The sequence below is a fragment of the Schistocerca serialis genome, chromosome 5 (genome assembly GCF_023864345.2).
Source record: "Schistocerca serialis cubense isolate TAMUIC-IGC-003099 chromosome 5, iqSchSeri2.2, whole genome shotgun sequence".
NCBI classification, from domain to species: Eukaryota; Metazoa; Arthropoda; class Insecta; order Orthoptera; family Acrididae; genus Schistocerca; species Schistocerca serialis.
The window spans coordinates 145,922,814-145,947,620 of NC_064642.1; the positions used below are offsets into that span (position 1 = coordinate 145,922,814).

The 24,807-nt window shown below is 40.8% G+C and overlaps 1 protein-coding gene across 1 annotated transcript in view; it reads right to left on the reverse strand.

Annotated features, from left to right (window-relative positions):
• Positions 1-2,177: 2,177 nt before the first annotated feature.
• Positions 2,178-24,807, reverse strand: part of LOC126481812 (synaptic vesicle membrane protein VAT-1 homolog) — a 44,251-nt gene continuing 21,621 nt past the window's right edge. The window contains exons 5-7 of the mRNA XM_050105768.1: positions 7,416-7,673; positions 2,512-2,756; positions 2,178-2,438 (exon numbers count right to left, since the gene is read on the reverse strand). Coding sequence (XP_049961725.1) covers positions 2,178-2,438; positions 2,512-2,756; positions 7,416-7,673 — 764 coding nt within the window. The remainder of the gene's footprint in view (positions 2,439-2,511; positions 2,757-7,415; positions 7,674-24,807) is intronic.

Below are 24,807 nucleotides of genomic sequence, written 5' to 3' on the forward strand. Positions count from 1 at the left end.
GCGTATTAAATATTACCGCGTTACGCCATATACTCACCTAAGTGAAAAGGCAGTTCAAAAGCGTTTGGAGGTGTATCATTGTAATGAAGTTTCCCTGTTCAGAATAATTGATTGTTCTAATGGAAATATGTACTAGAGACATGGCAAAGTCCAACTACAGCACATTGCTAAGGCATGTGTCAACATTTTTCAGTTTCGGTGCTCTTTCTAGCCAGTAAACATCGCATGATAAAGTATCAGACTTCGTTTGCAGCAGCACCGATCCGCTATCACGTATCGGCGCAGCGCTCCAAGACTCTAGACTGTTCTACCCCTTTGTAACGAGCTTCGACATCACCTGTACCGATGCAAAGTTACTGCAGACAACTGTTGAGATCCAGGTTAATTTAACAAAGATTTGCTTTGTGTGTGGGGCTTTGCTGTGGCCGCGCGACTGTCAGCGTGTTAGGCATAATTGCTTATGGCTCAAACTAATTTGAAGTATGTAAAAAATTTAATAAGTAGATAGCAACGAATGATTAACCTAAATAATAAAAGCTGTCGTATATCAGGAAGTGGATTGGGTCGGGGACGTTCTACTGGATAACCCTTCGAAAACCAGTGTCATTACAAGATAAAGGAGGTGTGGCATGCTAACATTTATGGGAAAAACTGTCCTAGCAAAAGAGAAAATGGAGTGATATCTTTGAAGACACTTCAGCTCAACTGAGCCACCGATGGACGTTTTTGAGCACGTCTTCCGGCCTCTCGTTCTGCTCTGCATCCGTCACAACGCTAACTGAAGGCCTAACCTCGTGTGACCACTACAGTCCGTTGTTACACGTTACGTAGTCTTTTCAACTCCCGAGGTCTTGTTTTCCCTCCATTTGTACTGAAATTAAGCGGAAGTAAACCTGAATGTCTTTTACTCCCGCATGCCTTGTACTGACGGTACGAATTTGATAATGTCAGTATCTTAAAAAGGGGTGAGTCTGCAACCGTGGAAGGAACGAGAGGACGTGGAAGAAAACAATAGGAGTGTCTAATGACTAGAACAAACAAAATGTTTAGGAAGATGCTCAGGACCACGATACAATGGAGAACTGTCAGCTGATATATCAGACACCACAGAAAAAGTGGGATTACATTATTGATACTTTATGAACACTAATAAAGCGGCGAGATACGTAATAGCTCTAAGCTTGAGAATGTGTGTACAGAAATACAACAGAAGGCGGAAACAGATTGTGCATATGGGACGGGAAAACCACAGTTATTTGTTTTAGGCAGGGACTAACTTTTTCGCTTAAAAAAATCGTTTCAGCTACGATACTTAGACTGCTCTGAGAAAATTTAATGTTTGCACTACGAAGTACATGCCACAACAATGAACTTACAATTACAGGCTCTGCGGCCTGAAATTACTACGAGTAATGACCTCGCAGAAGTAAATACTTTACCCTCCAACAATTAGACTTGTGAATTGCCGAAACTGAGCTCTTCTCATTAAAAGTTTTAACACCCCTATATTATTGTACAAGAAAGATCGAACAACGCTATGACAAGGAGTAAAGCATTCCCATTAATTTTTAAGACAACTATTTCCTGTTTGAGTAACGGATATACTTTAACGTACGTCATGTGCAACCTACAGTCCACAAAGTGATCTGAAAAATCTTGCTGTATCGCAGAAAAATGTCTGGAAGATTGAGTACAGGTAGGGAAATGGATCTAGTTGGAGGAAGGGAAGCAGTATTACCTACAGGGTTCTATCACCACGAACCACATCTGAAAATTCTTGAAGTACCCAGGATTCGCATGGTGTCATCCATTTACCCGTTTTGCACACAAGGTAACTTTACACTCTGGTCTAGCTTTACAGGTTAAAATTATTTCGCTAAACGTTATATATGTATTACTTTCGGAGAACCGGTACAGATCTGTACGTCATGTTCAGTACATGAGGTTTGTCGGGTGGGGTGTTTCACGCATAGAATCAGTAACTTCTGCTGCTGAATTTTGTTTATTATTAAATACCATTAAAAGTGCCATTTGGCTTTATAAGTTTACAGCACCGGATAATTTGCAATTGCTACTGTTAAAAGTTTTACCACGGAGAGCCATTAAAACCATAAAATTTTAGCTGAAGTATTTGTACTGACGGCACCATATAGCCTGAAATTCCCAGCAGCGCCTTATCAAGGAGCGCTGACATCAGTCTTATCCTCTGCAACAGTCTCTTCTGCTTGTTCCACTTGAGGGGGTTCGACCACCGTTGGTTCCGCAGGAGACGCGGAGTCTTCCTTCTGCACTTCTGGGTCAGCTTCTTTTGCCTCCTCCACTACTGTTGGCTGTGGCTCTACCGCAGTTTGAACTTCCACAGCTGCCTTCTGCTTGACCTCCAGAATCACTTTCCCGAAGTTCTCACGGCTGCATAGTTGCGTTATGCCTTCAGCCACCTGCAAGTATCCAAATGTTACAGAGGAGACTTTTTCCTATGAAGTTTATAAATACTTAGCGCAGTGTACTCACATTTTCGAAGGGCAGAACAGCGTGAATACAGGGCTGTATTTTGGCACTGGAATACAGCTTAAATATTTCATTGAGAGATCGCTGCACTGCCTCCGGATGAAGGTCTAACCATATGCCAATGTTCACTCCTGCTATGCAGTAGTTTTTACTAACTACATCCGCAGACGACACCGATCCGGTATCCCATTTAGGTCGCATTAACCCCCATGATGTATATTTTGAGTATGTAGCTGTGCTGTTCGACCCTGAAAAAAATGTCATTAACAAACTGTCAGAAAAGCATACAGCATGAATGCTTGCAGCCTAACTACCACTAATTTTTAAGAAACATTGTACGCTTTCAATATATGAGGAAGGAGATGAAGCAGGGAACTGACACAGGGCTATAAACAACTAGTTCCAAACAAGTGGACGCAGCAACGGAAGCAGTCGTCATGCATGAAATAACACTACGGATGAAAGGAAGACCAACAGTTCATTTCGTTTGGTGTTATCGCTCAGTACTGAGAGAACAACCTGTCGAGTATAGTCTTATTCAAAGATTTCATTTAATGCTCCAAACTATTTTACCGTCCGGATTCGTGGAAATGCTGGTTGTTTTGTAAGGTGTCAGGCAAATCCAACACCTTCCATGAAAACCCTGACATGATAAGCAAATCCAGTAGTATGTCACATAGCTCCGAATAAATCGCGACATTAAATTAACCGAAGTAATACAAGAAACGAGTGAGCAAACTGAATATCACAGACTAACACAAGAATGCCTAAATGCATGTCATACCTTCCCACCATGAGACAGACGCAGTTCCGAGGGGAGAAACGAGAACAGAAGCCGAGAGAAGAACCGTGTTAAGCTGGAAGACCCTACGATAAGGGACGGACACCCACGTCGCCAGCTAACCGCTACGACCACACCACCCACAAGTTTTTAGCGTGAGACTTTTTCGCGTCTGTTACGTTGCGAACTTTAAAAACATTGCCCCGCCACGAAAAGTACAACGTTTCTCATTGGATAGACAATTTTTTGTAGGCAGAGCTTAAGGTTAACATTGAGACCCTGATTGGTCAGATGAAAACACAGCCAGATGGTTTAAAAAACCAACTTCGGAAAATTGTAGTAAGGAGAAGTTAGGGGAGAGTTGCTTCCGAGACGGCGAGGTGAGCGGAGCCGAGCTGTGCTGCCCGCCACTCCCTGACGAACACCGACAAGGTAATGAACGCACGCGATGCCGCATTTTTGAGCGCATAAGGCTTCACTCAGAACTGCAGGAGTCTCATCTGTTACACCCCCTTTTTGCGTAATACTAGTGTCTATAGTCAAAACTCATGGTGTTCATTTGCCACTTTAAGTAAAAACCTGAAACGCGATGATTTTTCTGTTATATAGTTATTGAGAAGCCACATCAGCCACTAATTTACAACAAGTTATATAAGTAATTAAAGATAATTGATGATCACTGTAGACCGTTTTGATAGTTTTCTCTTTTGTGAAACTTAATTTAAACCTAGATTATAGATGTGATATGGCATAGGTCATCCTTCGATCCATTGTAGAACTGAAACCCATTCAGGGAATATTCGTTCACATTTTTGTTGAACGCAGTTCGTTTTTACCATCTTGTATTAAAACATTTCCTTTTATCAATAGTGCAATTTATAAACAATGTTTTGTGAGTAGAATAAAATTTCCAATGGTAACCTTAACTGCTTTTTCGACGTTATTTTACCAGCTAACTAAAAATAGGAAAGCCTTGAACCCCTTCCACTAAATTTAGTTAGTATTAAGATTCTTTTACAGGGAGTGCAGCGGAGCTGACGCTGAAATCATTAAGTATTTGATTATATCATCGCTAGTCTCACTGAACTCTTCTGAATTCTACATGTCATGTGTGGTCTGGCGTCTCCTTACCAGCAACAGGTCCCAGGTTCAAACTAGTCAATTCCCTAAAAAAAAAAAAAACCACACGCTCAGAGCGTCGTTGCGCGAAAGTGGTAGGGAGACACGATGTAGAACAAACAGGCACCACGCAGAATGTTTAGAGTTTTGCTCCATTGTTCTTTTAGCCTTCGAGTCCCAACAATACAGAAAATTTTTTCACAAAATATCTTGGTATCAGTAACATCGCATACAAGAAGAAATTGTCGAAGGTAAACAGTGTTAACCACTGACAGCTGTCGGTGACCCAGTATTTTGCTTTACGTATTTCAAAGGAAATTTGCATTTTGCCTAGACAATTCCACGTCTCTTTGCGGCCATGAACATGCTGTTAACTGATCATAATCCTGAATAAGCAAAAATGGATCTAAAATCTGTTTAACGTTTTATCAGAACTGTATGATACTCCCTTTTAGTGTATCAGTATGATCACTATAAAAAAAGACAGGATCTTTGTCACATAGCAGAATCTTCGCGCCGTTTGGTGCTTTGAACGCTGTGACTGCTACGATGCAGTTCGTACCTCGCATCCCTAGACGTGTCAACAGCATCGGCTGTGGCACTCAAGGCACTGGTATTTAAAAAATGGTGAACAGGTGGAAACCACTGGTACTCCAAGGATTAACGAGTCTGAGGAAAGGGTTGCAGAGTTCTCTTTCAGAAATTTTAGTACCAAAGACGTTATCTCCGAAAATACTAACGCTTGAACGGTTCTGATTGAAGTTAATTGTGTTTACAAGGCCCTAGTTAGACCAGTCTGGCACGTACCTGATACGACTAGTAGAAGAAATATCCAAAGGAAAGTAGTGCGTTTCTCTGCAGGTTCATGTAAGACAAAACCCATCAGATTCTCAATTCCCATGGCAGACGCTGCAAGATGCTTATTGTTGAAATTCCAAGGGCGAACGTTGTTAGGAGTCAACAAGTATGCTCCTTCCTCCTACGTGTATCTCGCTGAAAACTAAATGTAAAGTTACGAAGTGGAGCTCCCACAGACTTACCAACAATCTTTCTGCCCACGAATGATTCGCGCCTAGGACAACAACGTGGTAAGTGTAGTAACCTCAGCCACACACGTTAACACGGTTCGCTTAATGTACTGTAGATGTCTCTTTAATACCTAGTTCAACTTAACCTGTTTAACCAACGAATGATTAATATCTATTCGCTAATTTTGTCTCTGAAGTAGTGGTTTTTTATCGACTGTACAGTAACTTTGAACTCGTCAAAATACAACAGATCCTACAAACATGTATCTCAACAGAGCCAGAATATATTTTTCGAGAATCAGGCCAGAGGAACGAATTTGCCAGTGAATCAATACATTTTTCTTCACAAAAGGCTTCTACGTGTCACGCTAAATATGACAGCCTCGTCCTGGACTGAGGCACGGGGACACCGGCACCGCCCTAATTTGACGGTACCAGAACTCTTCCCCAATTTGGGACTGGGGGGGAGGGGGTGCCACACTTTCTGCACAGTGGCTCCAGGAAATTATTGCTGCACTGAGCTGAAACGAATGCCGGCGTACATAACAGCAACATCTATCACGTACTTATCGAATTTGTAACAGGTTGAGGAAGGTTAACACCTCTTTCCACGTTTATTGGACCAACGTTTTCTACACTGGTTAGACTATGCCGTTGTTACCTTCGACTTCAAGTTCTCTATTACAGTTTCGACCTATAATCATTTTGAAATGGAAGTTAGTGAAGATCTCGTGCTTTTGCTGACACTTTAACAATATCAGAGTATTGCATGTCATCACATGCTCCGTGGAGGTTACGTTACCATCGTTACACTTTTGAAGCTCTTTGGCGTTAAGTACAACAGTCGTAATACTAGAGTTCACATCATTTTCTACACGAGTTTGTAGGCTATGTTGTCATAGATGAATTTCCTAATAAACAGTCTCACTATTTTACAAGTTGATAAGTGCCCTGTTCAGCAGTACAGGATTTCAAATCCGATGTAGTGTGACGGCTCTTAAATGAATCATCTTTAGACAAGTTTCCCTTGTCGCAGATTGAGTCTGTGGGTCTTCGCTTACGTAAGTATGGACATATCCGATTGGATGTAATTTAACCACTCACTGGTCTTTCAATTTTCACGAAAGTTACGCAATTCTGAAACGATGGGTTGTAACTTAATTTGATTTCGTCCTGGACCGATACATTATGTTTATGACAGGAATATCAATCTATTTAAAATCAGAAATTTTATGTAACTGTACCGTTAAGGAACCCCTTTATCATTGGGGTGTTGATGTTAGTATGCAAGTAAAACGGGGCTTCGTAAATTGAAGTAGAAATTTTATGCATTTGAAATCTAAGAACGTTTACTATTAAGGGGACAGACATTGAGCATCTGTTTAGATGAGAAAGTAGCCGATTGCAAAAACTCTTACCAGTAGAAAACTAATGTTAAGGAGATATCGGCTACGGCATCTAAGATTAGGTGAACAGTTGCCCTAAGTGGCGGAATTAAAATAAGCGCATGTCAAGACTATAATGCTAACAGATATTTGACGTAGGTTATGCAGAGATAAGATACGATGAAACTAGTCTAAAGAGGAACTGTATCCCCTTAGACTCCGTCCTATGTTATGGAATTTCAGCTGCTCTTTGCCTGTATTTATAGCCCTTTATCGTTATCAGAGCACAGCCAACGTTACGCGATGCATTGTGTCATACCAATGCCAGTTCACCTGTTTCAAAGATAATGACTAGTAACGTTGTACTATTTGTGAGGTAAGGACTAATTCATGGAAGTATTTAGCCGATACTGTAAACACTAAATTGTTTTATAACGGATCTGCACCAAACCAGGAGATTAAGGAAACCGTTCTGGCATGTGAGCTATTATATTCAGACAGGGTATAATAACTACCCTACTGTTCATAGAGTAGCTTCTAAGCGTAGCAAGAGGCAACACGATTGTTACTGCTGTGTTTCATTTTTGTACTTACCTAGCAGTACCAACTTTCCGACAGGCTGTAGAATTTTTAGGCACTTCTCAAGATCGCTTCCACCATTGGTGTTTATCACTATATCAACACCTTCAGGGTAATCTTGCAATATTTCATTTTCATAGTTTTCATCATGACGGAATACCCGCTTCACGCCAAGAGAACGGAGCTTTTCGTGCTTTGATTCAGAAGCTGTTCCTACAACTTCGACATTGTCCACTGTCTGAGCAAGCTGGATGAGGGCCGTGCCTACACCACCTGAAATGAGACTGGAATTTATACTGAAGTAACGAAGATACTAAAAACTGACTTCAGAGCCAGTGAGCTGAAGTAGTACAAGTATTAAGCAACAGATTCCGAGTTTGCCAGACCTGGCCACAAAAACTATTACCAGAGGTTCTAATTCTGTTTTGCAGCTGGTTGAGGATTTTTTATTTGTATTTAATGTTATTTACATTCAAATACTCTACACCGAAATCGCAAAGCTGATATGTGAGTTTAATGCTGCACAATTAAGAGTCCTTTATATCTGCTTTCGGATTTTAAAGCAATGTATTACAGTTCACCATGTCACAGTCCATTAAGCTTACGTCATGAACGTTAAACCCCATGTCAGCAGCGTTTGAGAGAATTTCTAAACACAGCCATTTAAGTTGTATGAATTATAAATTCTACGAACACACATTAACGCAGTCGCCTGCATCTAGAGTACCTAGTTGTACTACATCGAAGAATACCGTTAAGATCAGCTCATAAATACTTAGAAAAAGCTCTTACAAATTTTTTGCTTAATACTGCGACCATGGGTGGACGCTAATTATCTAAAATCGTTAAAAATTCGAAGTGAACCGCACTCAATTTTAAGCAATTAACTTACAGGGTACTCGTGCAGCTTGTCCAAAGGACTTAACCTAATGCCAAATTTACTACTTAAATGTCTTAAATTAATTTCCATAGTCTCAATGTAATTTACCGCAACGATCATTACACCATACACACGGTCTCCATTTGATATTCCTATTCCTGTTCTAAAGGGTATACATAAACTTCAATTTTCGTAGTTTGTCGGGCGGATCTATACTTTCCCCTACACCTAATTCTCAACTAACATTTCCACAGTACCAGCCTGTATCCTTCAATTAACGCAGCCGTCCCCACTGGAGTCCTGATTAATGACTGCTGCAATCTTTGGTAATGACAGGTGGTAGATTACGCTCCCTGTTATGATGGAATGAAAATTTTCGTGGTAGGCGAACGTAACGTTCGACAACACGTCAAATTCGCATATAATTTTATTTTGTGCCCTGCCAGTTTCAGCGTGGTCGCTGGTCCAGTTGTCTGATGTTAACGAGAAAAAACTGGAAAGAATGCTTGAATCCCCTCTATCCCATTTAACTTATCCTCGACGTCATACGATACTATCGTTCCACTGTTACGCTACGGCAGGGGTTTGTACGATCAACTGCGACACCAACACAAATGCTATATGAAAGTTCAATACGCTTGTCACCTTATGATTACGTCATCTAAACTGGAATAAAAAAATTTACAGCAGTAAATGAGAAAGAGCCTAGTGAAAATTGCATCCCGTAATTAAAGTTTACCTGCGACCGACTGCATGAACACTTTCTCCGCGTTCGCAAGGCATCCGAATTTATACAGGCAGAAGTGGGCCACAACGAAGTTTAGACCAAGACTGACGGCATCTTTTAGGCCAATATCTTCCGGCAGCAGAAAGCAGTACTTGCGTTGGACGTGGACAACATGCCTAAACAGACCACCTTGCATTTGCAGACAGAGCACTTTCTGGCCCGCCTGTAACAAAGCATCAGAACATTAGCTTTATTCCGGAAAACTAAAGAAGTGCTGGAGAAAACGTGTCTTACCTGCAGATCGGTGACTGCTTTGCCCACACGTGTTACGATGCCGGAACATTCACTGCCCATGATAACCGGGAAGAGTCTGTTCCTTATTATACCCAAGCGCAAGTAGTGGTCTGTGAAGTTCAGGCCACAGTAATGGACTTCCACTTCGACGTGGTCGTCGCAAATATCTTTCTGCAGTGGCGCCTCCGTTACCTGAAACACGAATATGCAACTGTATTTCGAGCCTATCACGATTAGACATTCGTTTAAACATTTGGAGGTTAACAGGGCCTCAAATTCAGGTTATTTGCACACGTAGACAAGCTTCCTACCTTTTCTATAAAGAGGCATCAAATGTTTGTGGAAGTATCACTCAAGATAATACGCAGGTACACAGGGTTAATACTGTTACCCTGTGTTTAGTGGGCAGACAGTTTCGTGCTTAGCTCCTGGGAGTAGTTTTTTTATGAAGACATTCGGAAACTAATTTATTGTGCCTGAATACAAGGCGATCACGGGCAAGCGGCGATGGAAATTATTGGGTTTGTGCTTCAAGCAGATTAAGCTACGGCTCATTCATCGCAGCAGCAAACAACTATCGCCATCTCACTTTTACTGTGCAGTTGTAAAGTTGGAAAATTCACACACTTGCCCGCATTTCATTTCGATACAGGAGGGTTCTCATTTTGAAGGTTAGTGAGAGGCTACAATGATGAGGTTTGAACAGACAACATTTGAATAGAACTGAGGTAAACATGATAGCAGCTCCTTGAGAATGGAAGCTGTATTCTGAGTGGTAAGACCCTGTAAAAAAAAATTCACGTTATTACTAATAAAAAAAATGTCGCCAGATATGCCACAATTTAAGTATTGTCTCGAAGGAGACATTTCGCTACAGCGGTGCTTTAACCTTTTTCCTATTTGTTTTAAGGGTACAGTAAGTGGCTCAGAAGCCGAATAGCGAGTCCATTTAGTATCTACAGTTCTTAAGAGGCAGCTAATTACATGAAACTCCTAATATGTGATCGAAGAAACATTTTACCACTTGAAGGAAATACGGTACGTTGGATTACCTTTATTCTGCTGATACTGCCATGCGCTGTTAGTGTGACAGACGGTACAGGACGTGTGAGGTCAGTTGAAGGAATCTGCCAACATTTTTCTTATATCACTATTTGCAAACAACAATTTAAATACATTAAATATTGTTATATTCGAACCGCCTGCAACTGAACGAAGGTGGTATTTGTTCGATCAGACGTTTCGCCTGCATTTATTAAGAAATCAGAGGTCGTATGTTCTACACAGCCACTGAAAAGTAAAACGCAAAATGCGTCGGCAAAGCTAATACTGATTATTCGGTCCGAACCTAATGACTGAGGTCCATAAACAGACATTTAAGAAATTCAAGTCAGATTCAACACCATCTTTACCGTCGCCTATTTCTACGTTACATCTATTATGAAATGTTTGTATGAAGCAGTGAACTACCTACGACAGTACCACACCAACAACGTGTTGCAGGCGGCTCGATAAGCATGTAACACCTGAACTTCTGAACAGCAGTTAGATGGCCGTTTAGGTTGTCTAGATACGAGCCCTACATTCTGCACTATGATTTTTAACTACTACGCCAGCATTACACAACGTTAAGCCATCGAAGACATTAAGCTGCTAAATTTAATCATCCACAACGGAATGTTGCAGAAACAAATACCATCGATAAATAACCGATATTAAACTTCTCTTGCATAGTATTTTGAGTGAAAATTAAATATTCTGTATTGTTAAAGTCACGGTGCTTTACCACAGTAGGCGCGGTAAACTGCAGGGGAAGCAGATCCATGGTTGCCGGTAATCACCTAGAAAAACAAACAAGTCAGCGTAAGAAATGGTTAAGAATCTATTACATTCTGCGTATGAGCTTTGCAGCCTCATGGTTTGTGGGCGTAAATGCTGTGTTCCACCAATTACGGTTTTAGGAAGTTATGTACCATGGACCCTGTCCCAGAAAGCGAGTTGAATTTTAGCCATGCAAAGCCTTGAAGGCGGGTTTTGATCAGTCCCTTAATAGCAAAAGCATTACCCGCCGAAGGCACACCATGTTTGAATTATGTATTTGTACTTAAATATACTCCAGAACCGTACGTCTACAACTAAAAATAAACGAAACGATTCCAAAAAGAAAAGAAAACGATTTGTGGCTGAAGGTCGTTGTCCTGTCTGACAAAGTTTCCTATATTTTAGTACTATGATTCAATACACAAGTCACACTCAGTGTGTACCTGGTTAACTAGGTTGTTCTTTCAGTTAGAGAAATAACTAACTTATTCCTCTTTACTAGTTTTCCATCTGCGTTTCAGGTTTTTGGTAAAATCTCATTTTCTACTAATACGAAGCGTAAACAAGATCGAGATGGCGTCTCAGTGCGAAACAAAGCCATTTGTTCTTCCACTCAACGTTGTTTTATTCGTTTGTCAGTCATTTCGTCAAGACTTGGTCGTGCGAGTCACGAATTTTTAAAGCGGTGCCTGTGAAAGATTCGTTGTCTTCATACTATAAATCATCATCATAGCACACATTCTCACGATTAACAGCTAGTGAACGCTTTCAGTAACTTTTTGTTATAGCTGCATTAGGCTTACAGTAAAATATAGCCCCACTTCCATCATTTTACGCACTTTCAACCCAAAATACCACTAATCCGATTTCTTAAGTCACCTTAGCATTTCAAGTACTAACCTATACACTCCATCACAAGAGTTCATCGTAATAAAACTAAGACATTACGTTACATCGGAAGTAATACTTACAGCGTAACTGTGCACTAAGACGCAACTGCAGAAAAATGTTTCCGTGTGTGCCTTTATATGGCGTGCAAACTGGGCGTGTCCGGGCTACGATGATTCGACGACGGGCAGTCATGTGACGGAATACTGAGTTTCCTGTCAAAACAAGGCAACTGCCCTCTAGCGCAGAGGAACAGAGGAAGTGACCCAGGGTACAGCGGAGTATGTGCTGTCAACGGCCGTGTAGAAGATGCACCATTTAAGATGTGATTGAGCACGCAATTCCTACTGTATTTTTGCATCCACCTCCCATAGTGTACTAGTATCTACCTGTTGCTTTAAAGAGCAGTAATCATCAAAAATGGATAACATCTGCAATCCTGTAATGAATATGTTTGTGCTTTTTCGACTAAAGAATTTTACGGGAGCACTACGTTTAGAAATTTAGTAATCATAGGGTGAAAGTTCTACAAGAAATGGCAGGGTATATTCCACAGTTTTGATACCGATAATTAACGTTAACCTGAATTCGACATTAAGCTGTTAGTTAGTTTCAGTAAATAATCATCTTTTGGCCACACAGATCTAAAACAACACTTTTTAGTTTACTAAAACAGTTTATTGAGACTTGGTTGCTACCGTACAGGGCATCATACTAAGCTATGTGAGAGAAGTTTACGTACTTGTGTAGTGCACTGTGTGTTAGGAACTGTGTCTCAATGAGAATTTTCTTTATTTGAATAAACGATCCTGTCCGATTTCTATCTACCGAATGATGGTATTTGATCTGTTAGCCAAATGAAGTTGTCAGTTCAACCAGGTAGCTTAAAGGTAGCCATACAGCTCATATCTTCCTTCAGCGTATATTTAGGAAGTTCAAGTCAGAAACTTGGGACGTAGAATGGCAAGGTTAGGAAAAAACAGAAACGGCGTTTGATTCTCCATATAAAGACACATCGATATGGCTTGCAGATGTTTCAGATAATTCGAAGATGCATAGATAGGGTGGCGTACTGCTTATTGCATCTGCCTAGTGAGCAGGGGTCCCGGGCTCGAATCCCAGACTTGGTACAAATTTCCATTCATCGCTTCAGTCTGCATATACACACCGCAGATGTTGGAGACTTGAAGATTTCTGGCACCATATATTTTCATTTGAGTATGGCTAATAGTTTCGTGGACCAAATGGGAGTAAAGTTCTGTTTATTTCCCGCTTCGGGATATTTCGAGTCTACTGCAATCAGCGACTTGCTCTTGGAACGTACTTTGTCTGAGCTATTTTGTTGAAATTGCCTGTCGCACTTCATAAATTACAGGCGTGCTGCATTTGCTTAGTAGTCTATTATTTCACTGGCGGTACACGTTCGATTATAATCTAGTGGAAGTAACAGGTTTTATATGCATAAAAATCATCTCTGCAGAAGAATGGGTTGGAGCGAAGTTAACGATACTAAGATCTACTTCTTCAGCAGGTGACGTCACTAGGCACAGCGCTTTAATAAGTCTGTGGAGACTAGGGATGTTCCCATGCCATCAAAGTATCGATGCCTACTCATTTGAGTAGTAAAGTCGTCTTGCACTTGTACTCATAGGAGTATTCCAGAAGTATACAGCTACCGGTGTATCGGACCTTGGGCTAAGATAAGTTTTAACCGCTACAAAAAATTTTGCTTCGTTTGGATTTTACGTGCAAAGAATAAGGAGAAAACAACATTTTTGTGGGAGGTTTTGAAGCGCGCCACTCCTATACTCCAAACTCTTACGAATCGGTTCAGACTTAGCACGAAGGTAAATAAAAGAAGAGAGCCAAACGGAATTATTTTATTCAGTTATCTGCGTCTGTTGTCAAGATGCGATGGTTGAAGGTCGAGCTAAATGTAGCACGTACAACTACTTACGTGAACTGAATGTGTGGAAACGGTTCAAAATTAGTCAAATAAATAAAAACTGCATACTTAGGATAAAACTGGAATCTCGTTTTCAAAAATACTGTTTCATTCGGGCTTCACGTGCCAAAAAAAGGCATTTCATTGGGTTTTTTCTCGCGCCACCTTTGTGTTTAATACTCGTGTGAATAGTAATATCAGAAATTGCGTCAGCCTTGATGCAAAACACCTTGTTATTTGTTTATTTCTTTATTATGCCAAACTAGTTTCGGCGACAAATATCACCATTATTAGTGTTTTTTTTAATCTTATTTATTGTATGTTACAGCATGTTTTAAGCAATTATTGGCGCTGTTTATGACATATTTTCTGTGCTCTTTTTTTTCTATTGCCGTATTTTTACTTAGCGAACATCATGTCATGTTCTTTGGATGGTATGTGGCAGCTTTTTACACAGAAAAACAAAACTTTTGGTGTTCGCGTGTGTCTCGAGAGGGATAGTAAAGAAATAAACGAATAACAAGGTTTTTTGCATCAAGGCGAGCTCAATTTCTGATATTACGGTTTTTCTATGCAAACACGGACAAAATGGAAGAGTTCCAAGACAATATTATCGTGTGAATCGGTTCATATTTTGTAAGAAGATAGACAAAAACATGTAATTAATGGTCGTCCTCTCGTTTTGTGAAAGCTTTACCCGTTGCCACGATACAAGCAACATGGTTCGAAAGACACTAAAGAGACTTATAACGAGTTAGTCGTTGCCCGAGTCAACAAAAATCTGCATCGGTTGCTAGGCTATGATAGTTTAATGTCAAAATTATGTTAGAATAAAAGGTTGGGAACCAGAATGAAAAATGCTTCGATCACACACAGAAAAGGCGAATATGTCCGGGGCAGAAGCAAAGATGTAAATGATGGGAAATAGCTATTCAACTTAACTAGCAGCTTCGAAGACATTTAAATTAAAACGTCCTGCTACACTCGTGCTTTTTTAACGAGTTAATTCACCTCCTTAGTGTAGTGAGCCTCTTAGCTGAATGGTGTTGCCACACATGCATCTTGCAATTTACAGCTCCAGGATCCTGATCCCGTGCATAAAATCGGGAAGATTCGCCACCCATAGTAAAGATGCCACAATTGCATGTGTCATGTTATAGATGACATCATGTATCATGTGGCTTTTCAGTTTATCCAGGCGTGTTTCATGACGAAATAAGTCTCTGGTGAAAGCCTGGTGTGAGTGTACAAAGGACACAATATTTCTGCAATCGACCTTGTTGCCATCATCAGGTGTGCTGATGCACTGCCAAGGGACGGCAGGCGTGAGGTATATACCAGATTCCCCCTCCCCTCCCTCGAGCGCTCTCTCGGCCATCCACGTCTTGGTTCGACTCCCGGCTTGTGGCCCAGAGTCTCGGTGTTCCCTCGTAGGTCCGCGCCCAGAGAGGTTTTCCGGCGGCCCTTCGGAGATTCCACCCTCTACCCTCGAAGTCAGTACATTCTGGGATATTTCTATCTTCTCCTTAATCTGGGTAATGGCTGGTACTCAAGCTTGGTTAAGGGAATAGCCGCTATCACGATTCAGTTCAGGTTTTCTTACTCTGATCTCTATAGCTTCCATGATGATACAGACCCAATATTTCGAAGTCTGAGTTAGGACCTTGGTCTCGTCATAATCCATGCCGTGAAGTTCTGACAAGCAATGCTCGGCGATCGCAGACCTATTAGGCTGTTGCAATCTCGTGTGCCGTTGGTGTTCACGGCATCGGTCTTCATCAACACACCTGATGATGGCAACAAGGTCGATTGCCGAAATATTGTGTCTTTTGTACACTCACACCATGTTGTTCACCCGAAATTTATTTCGTCATCGTGTATCATATTGCATGACATGACACAATGCGTTACATTGCTGACCGCGCTGTCGAAAGTCAACATTGAGCGTGCTAAGTTCAACGTGCTGCTGAACGCTCAGAAACGATGCGACTCGTGCATACGGTACATGGGCCCAAACGTGGTACACGCGATCGCAACGCACTCCGGCGTCAGTTTCCGGAAGTTCCTTGTCCGTAAATTACACTGTTTACTAAACGGGCACGCGTAAAATTCCCACGTCAGCTCTATTAAAACGCACATTTCCTCCATTGCCCACGAAAAGGAAAGTACCATGTTCAATCAATAAGGACAGAGGTTTATAAAAGTTCCTTGCAAACAGTGCGATATAAATTTGCAGTACTTCTTCACATAAGATCAACAATATTTCATCATTCCCACATTTTAGTAAAACCCCTAGGTCAGTCTTACTTGATCAGTGTCCCTGCCCAGTAGCAGAATCTTTGCAACACGTGAATTATGAAGCGTAAAAGAAAAAGGAGCAAAATAGCTTTACACAAGTAGCGCAAGATGTCCTGTAGATCAAGCCAATCGAACACCCAAAGAAAGTTGAGCTTACGTTTACATAACATCAAAAATTATAGTATATACTTATATTAAATTAATAATAAAGGAACAGAACCTAATAAAAACGCGAATGTGAAAGCTTTAATCGTAGCTATGTTACTAACTGAAATTTAATTATAACAAATTGTACCAAGAACAATGCGTTTTGGGTGTATACTCAGTGTATTGCTGCCTTCAAACAGCATACTCTTATAATACGCAAGTTAAATAATGCTTTTGCCACGAATATGATGTTTCTCATTATTTTATTGCAACGGATTACACAGTCAACAATGGGTTTTCCAATGATTCTCAATTTGCTGTTGCTCAGAAACGGCATATATACGTATAGGCTTGAAATGAATGCCAATATGGCGCCTCACATCTTTGTGCTGAAGGGAGATGGCGTGCATATGACGTAGGTGGCGTTGTGCCATCTCATTGGTCAACGCTCAGACGCACGCTCAGAATATCTGACATGCTAGATATTGCTCTACACGTCCGGAAAGACTCCCGAAGAAGCTATTCCACGCTATGACGCCAGAAACTCGGCACGTCAACGCTCAACGTTCGGATGCACGGTCCGTGTGCCGACGGGTTAACGCAGGTAGATTTCTCACAAGTAGCACAATCCTCTTCGCCTACATGACCACTATGAGATTTGGCTATTCTGTACAACTGCTGCTGAATCTGTGCAACTATCACAGACTTTCCGCAGCAGAGTACGACATCATCTAGCGACGTGACACACAACCACATTCATTCAATCAGTAATAAAAGAAAAAGGAAAAGAAAGAGAAATGCTAGTAAAAGTAGGCTACCAGACTAATGAAAGGTGGCTACAGGACCCTTTCAGTGTTCCCACTATCTATGATGTTTAAGACATTGGCCACCTTGTGAATGAGTCGAGCAAGAAGCAGAGCACCACACAATTCCAGTCGTGGAAGAGACTGTCGTTTTACAGGGGCAACCCGAGTTCTGGCTGTAGCCAATGAGACCAACACACTGTTATTGGGAAGAACACATCTGACGTATACACACGCACCATATGCCAACTGTGAAGTATCACAAAAACTATGATTTTCTAATTTAACATACTGGGGTCACGGAACGATCTTCCTGCTAATCAAAATATAATTTAGGGAAGGCAGTTGCACACAAACAGCATTCCATTCCTTAGTGAGGTTGGATGGAAGAATTTCATCTCAGTCAAGGCTTGGTTGCCACAAGCGCTGCAAGAACAATTTACATCTTATGACTGATGGACCTAGAAGCCCCAGCGGGTCATAGATTGATGCTACTGTAGGCAGGACATTGCACTTGGTAATGTTTGAGAGCCGATGACTCTTCAGCTGCACATGGCATTGGAATATTTCAGAGCCAGGATGCCATAATACCCCTAACGTTTTTACGGCTTGTTCACAGTAAGATGACAAGGCAAAGACGTTTCTCTCTCCTGCACTGGGATTTTTACCATGACCTTGTGACTATTGGAACACCATTTCCTCAGTGGAAACCCCCAGAAGCAAGTAACTGAGTCAGCTGAATTGAAGTTCCTGAGCTTCAGCTTCTGTAGCTGATCCACGTAAGAAGTCGTCCACATAAAAGTTAGACATCGACGCTTGTGATGCCATTGGAAACCCGTTTTGATTTTCCGAAGCCAACTGTTGAAGACAGCTGGTAGCAACAAAGGCAGCACGAGCGGTCCCGTTAAGTGAGCGTACACAGTCTATATTCTTGCATCAGTTAAGACAGTGATCTCCGCCACAGAATTCTCTGGAAGTTCCTCTCATCAGGATGGAGAGAGACTTGGCGATACATTTTTGCTATGTCAGCTGACAGAGCCACATGAAAGGAGCGAAATTTTATAATAATGGGAAATAAATCTGGCTGGACAGTGGGACCAACCATCAGGATATCATTGAGAGATACTCCATTGGAAGTGGCAGCAGAGCCATCAAATACTGCCCTCAACTTAGTAGTGGAGCTGCATTCTTTGAAGACAGCGTGATGTGGAAGGTAACCCTTTGGACCAACAGTACCTTGAGAATTAGAGATCTCCACGTGTCCCAGTTCGACATATTCATTCATGAGTGCAGCGTATTTCTTCTGCAGATTCGGTTGCCTTTTAAATCTCCTCTCAAGACGCGCCATTCTCCGTGAGGATTGTTGTCATGATTCACCTAAAGGTTTTCAGTCAGGTTTCACAGGTAGTCGAACCACAAATCTCCCTTCTTCGTCTCGTGCCTCGTGGTGCTGAAAGTGAGCCTCACATAATGAGATTTTCACTCTGCAGCGGAGTGTGCGCTGATATGAAACTTCCTGGCAGATTAAAACTGTGTGCCGTGTGCAAGGTTCGCAGGAGAGCTTCTGTAAAGTTTGGAAGGTAGGAGACGAGGTACTGGCAGAAGTAAAGCTGTGGGGACGGGGCGTGAGACGTGCTTGGGTAGCTCAGTTGGTAGAGCACTTGCTCGCGAAAGGCAAAGGTCCCGAGTTCGAGTCTCGGTCCGGCACACAGTTTCAATCTGCCAGAAAGTTTCATATGAGCCTAACATATTTTATCCTGCTTACTCATCGTTTCCGTAGACAGGTCCTCTAAATCCCCAAACCTTTGCAGTTTGGAATTTGAATTGTCACCTCTAACAAAGCACGAGGTCACTGTGGAACGAGGCATGTTGCATGTAGCTGAAGGTTTCCTACCAGACAAAATCCAGCCAAATTTTGTTTCGGTCAGTGAAGGATGACTTGGTTTCACTAGCCTTTCCTTACAAGCAACATCAAAGAAAACCTCAGCAGCAAGAATTAAATCTACTTTTTAATTCCGGATCAGCGAGCGGAAGATTACATGGGACACTCCAGGACCTTATGCAGTCTGATCGGCAGTATCCGGATATTACTAGGAGACACTAATATAAGCTACATCTACTGGTATAGTCACACACTATATTTAAAAAGAGAAAAAATAAACTTTACAGGCAAACTTGAGGTGTCTACATGTCGTTTGCAAAGCACCGAAAGTGATTCGTTTTTTAGAAATATTGTAGCACAATTCCCTCTAGGAATTAATAGTAACATTTCGATATTGTTTAACGTGTCGTATCTTCTAAATACTTAGAAATGGAGATAAATAATGTGTTTACAGCAGCGTTTGCATCACATGGATGGGTGGGGTAAACACTGTGATATATTCCCACAACACTTCAAAGATACAGCAAATCCATACAAAATAAATCAAATAAGACGGCCATACGCCATACTTGTTTGCCCTTCCTCTCTGGTATATCTGCGTGGTACAGGATCATTACTAGATGGGATTAACGAATAGTAGATAGAACGTGTACTGCATTTCCCTGGTGTGGACGCATCCCGGCTGACAGTTGCTAGAACATTCACAGTTGCCTATGCAATATAGATTCCTCATCGAAGAAGGAGAGAAATTCGTCAATAAGACGTATGTAAATACAGGTTTTGTGGTTAATTTTATCGATTTTATAAGAAGCACACGTTTCATTGCTATTTGGACTATCGTGGTGATCACATATACAGTGTCAGACTCCTAGACTAATGGAATACTGGTGTGGCAGTGTGATGCGATTTCGAGAGTTAGCAGGGCTCTGCGACTTGACTGCGGACATCTAGATGTAACCTTACTCGTCAAAATAACAGATTCAGATGCCATATATCCAAGATTGGAAGATACGTGAATGTTGAGAATATGGAGGCCAAGCGGTACTCTGATAAAAGAGGGGCTGAGAGGTGATGTCCATGCCTCTTCTTCTAGGCATTGTGAGCAAACGAATTACTACCTCCTACATAGTCTCACGAAGTGACTGCAATTAGAAGTTTTGGGGTAATACGAAGGTTTTTATCGAGAGACATTCAGCAACAGAAGATCCGCCTTTTGTTTTTCCAAAAAATATGTTAGGGCGTGATTGGAAAGAAAAAGAAGCGATATTATTATTGCGTTGTACATCTGTGTATGAACTCTTGAATTTTTATTGGATGAATTGTTAAAGGGGGGGGGGGGGGAAATATGAGAGGAAACGTGGTGTTAACCACGAAGGAGCAGTCCTCATATATTAAGGGTGGTTGGTGACTCACCTTCTATTAAATTGCGGTGTGAAGGGATCGAATAAAAGTTAATTTTGCTTAAATATGTCTTCACTATTTCATACAAATTGAGCAACTGATTTAGAACAACCAGTTGCTAATGATATGACCAGTCACTTTTCCTCTGTTTTGAAGTAGGACACTATCTGTGCTAAACCAGCAACACGTCTGTAAGCTCTTCAAGTTAGGTGCAATTCATGCAGCGAGATGCAACATTCTTCTGTGAACTTTGTGTGCCAATAAATAGATGCATTTGCATTTTAATAGGTATATTAAATTTACGTTGTTGACTCGTAGATAAAGTTCTATGAATAAAGTTATGGCATTGCTCCGCAGCTCAAAAATTCTGACCAACAGCCAGCCATTATTTCTGCACATTATTCGCAATAAGTTAATTGTATACAATGGAGCTACGCTTCGCATTGCTGCTCCAAAACCCGTCCCAACGTGACACACTGCGTCTATTGAAGTGTCTATTTCTCTTTCGTATACATTTCATCAAGCCTTTGGCATTCGCAGTTAAAGTTTTCATTGCATTAGAAGGGTTGACTTCTCATTTTGCTTGGGAATCGGAATTTCGGAAATGAAATCGTATATTCATTTTAACTGTACAGAACAGAAACTTTCTGATACACTGAAACTATTTTGCAGCCCTGCGCATTAGCGAACGTCAGTGGACCTAGATTCAAGAATAGAAAAAATCAGTTTTACTGTCAATTACAACGAAAACAATAACCAGTAGCATACCTTTATTTAGCTACGAAATCAACATCTACTTCTCGGTAACATCCAATACTGTGTTACTTCACACTGCATCACCGCCACACCGTTAGTACGAACTGCAGAGTTGCTTTCCGTAGTTCGCAACGGTATGTGTTTCTCTGCTATCAAATCTCAGCGTTAGCATCCAACGACTTACCGGCCTGTGTGAACCGACGCATCCAGCTTCTGTACCGCAGAAGCGCGTCGTACAGGGATGCACATATACCGCTTATAATCCTCCCATGCTTGCTGATGCCCAGGCCAAACAGCTGGCGCACGATACCAGCAGAATTACCAGGTGCTTTATCTCACAACCAAGCCAAGCTAGCCCGCCCCAAGCAGGGAAAAGGAGTCTTGTTTTCCTGCCCGTCTTCCCGCTGTGCTACCCTACGTAGCGGTTTGTTCTGCACGCCTTCATTGTAGTGTTATAATTAGGACTCGGAAACTGATGGATAGTCCTTTTCTACTCGAGTATTACAAAACGAGGCCCACAGTAATATGTATACATTTTGGTCGTTGTAGGCCAGAAAATGTTGGATTTTATCTGGTTTTTTATGCTTTTTGGGATTTTTCTGGATTATTTATTTTAGCTATGAATGAGTTTATTTGCAACTTCGCCTTCTTTCGACTAGTTCTGGCTAAACTCAGTTCGAACCACCATAGCTCACCTCAAGTATATGTTTCCTGTAAGAAACAGAACTATCTCTCAAAATCGAGATCCTCTGCACCTAAGAACCTAAAGATGACTGTTATGTTGCTACGCCAACTAATGTAAGGTTTTGGAAGTCAACTTCCTGTAACCTCAATGTGTTTCACCCAAATACGAACCCAGTTATACCAATTTTAATTACTTTTTCCAGGGCGTGTATTAAAGGTTCCCTCAATTCACTCTACGTGGTCATATTCACCAAATCCATTTCAGCGAACACGAAGTTCGTTTTTGATACTACGTTAATCTAAAAAATACATGCCTGAAAGAAGAAGCTTTTCGTTCGTATTATCCTTTCTTCAAACTACGTTGCATACCACCTGAATTTTGTATAATAATTTGGTTTGATTTTCCGCCCTATTTTCCAGGATTTAGGTCCTTATACAAGTGTTTTAGGCTATTTTTATAGGTATTTTTAGGCAATGGGTAGGACTTCAGCTTCCGAACCCTGAAGTGAGACTCCCGTTGATACACAAACGCTGCTATGAAATTATACTCCGTTATGTATGTGGAAATTCACATTAAATATTGTTTATTTAAGCAAATTGTATTCTGTATTGCCTTAATCGATAGCTAATGAATATTTTATTTTCTAGAAGAGATGTAAATATTTATAAAATATCCTTCAGTTCTACTACACAAGTTATTTTAACCAAAGCAAATCCTCCTAAAATATATTTCACCAATTTACCAAAATTAAACAATTGAATAAATGTCGTTTGAGAGGATTAAAATCGAAAAGTTTAACCTCAAAATGAAATGGATTGCATGTATAATATCTTGTAATTCAGATAATTCTGTACCTCAGAAATCCTCTCTGATAAAGCACCACAAAGAAAACTGTAGACTTAAACACAAAATTTTAACTCATGTTTTCTTAATTATAGTTTATGGTTTATAATTCCGATGCATTATCGCTGACTTTATTCTTAATGTGCATACTGACTAGAATTTGAGTGGATTACGAAGAGAGCGTTAAGTCTTTACGCATGAAGGCGTGATGGTTTTTCACAAATTATTTTTCCTGCACAACTGAAGACTCTCGCTGGAAGCTCTCATTGCAGGTGTATTTTAATATTTTTCCTGCCACACAAGAAAGCCGATGAAGCCGTTGGGAGCTATTTTTCCACCACTTCACAGTATTTTCGTTGCTCATATAGCTTTCTTGCAAGTATGTACTCACTTCATCTTCTAGAAAAGGAGAATCTTCCGCCTAATACTCAAATCTCGTCTTCTTGTAATCTCAAGCATTTGCTTTAGGCTGCTGTGATTGGGCACTAAATATATGCTCAAATTAATATTGTCAGAATAGTGTTGCGATCTTACCACTTGTTATCCGGCACATAATTACAATAATACCTACATAACCTTAGAAATTACCTCCAGTACATACCTGTCGATCTGCTTGGTAAACACACATTTTTTATAGTCTGTTAGCTTCCTTAATATGCGGTACTTACAGGTTAGGTACCACAAACATGGCAATTTTATATAACGAAACGACATCCATTTTGTACTCTAGAAAAGCACCGGCAATTTGCTTCAAAGGTTTCAGGTACTGAAAATACATTTATGTCAAAATTCAAACCTCACAAGAGGTGCTACAAGATTCAGATGAAATAAAATTACACTCCTCTTCACCGTTATGCCGCATAGTACAATGTGCTTTTAAAGCATAAAGCCGTGGCAGAATTAAACGTAAAACTGACGACGCGTCACCCTCTAGATCAAATATGGCTTCCTAAAATGGCTTAAGAAATGTCGTAGGGTGGCCGGTTATAAGGTGATTTTAATCTAGCAGTTTATAAGAGATGCCTTCGTTACCTAAAACACCCTTCACTTACTGAATATGAGAATGTACTGAGTGAAGCATGTCAGATTAACTATTCCAACGAGTTGAAACACACTGCTTTAAGAATCTTGAAAAGATATTTTTTTACGTGGGAAACCAGAGCCCTAACTGAGTTAAGAGTAGCTAATTACATGTGGCACATGTATTCCAAATGCTGTTCGCTCAGAACATGCTTCAGGACGGTGTTTACAATATGAGCCACGTATGTAAGACATTTATATATCTTGAGAGCCTTCACAATATTACTATCCTTTCATGCGACAAACTTAATTCCGGCAACGTCTTCACGAGAAACACCTACAGTTTCTTAATGACCTTCCAAATTATTTAGAATGTTTGTTCCACCTTTTGGGCAGTCGGGAAACGCCTAGTACATTAATACATTTATTCGAACGCCAGTCTGAATTTACGTAGCGCACTGTCACAAGTACATAATGCACTTCTTTGTATTTTTCTGTCCATAAATCAATTGTACTTGCATAGATACGATGCATGTGCTATGTCGGGGAGGATTTTGCTATGCACTTTATTAGCTAACATTGGACTTCCCTAGCTACTGTCACTCGAGCGGGCATAAGTCTTGTAATATCCACTGAGCCATATTTTTCCTATTCCACTCAATGTTTGCCTTAAATTTAGAAAGCTGCCTCTCTCTATAATGCCAAATGGCTTCAAGTTATTGGAGCGCATTTCCACACCGTTGTCAGCCACTAAGTCTTTGTCCTCCTTCAAAACATTTATCGAGTGGGGAAACTGTTGGTCAGATTTACAAACATGTCAATGTACTGAAGGTCCCAAATGAGTTCTTAGTAAATTTTTACACAGTTTGCATTGCGAGACACCTACCGATTTATCTGAAGCTGTCTCATAAACACACGAAACTTTTCTCATGCTGAACTTGAGCTCTATTTATTTATTTTATTTTATTTTATTTACACGTCAAGTTCCGTATTACCAAATTGAGGAGCAAATCTCCA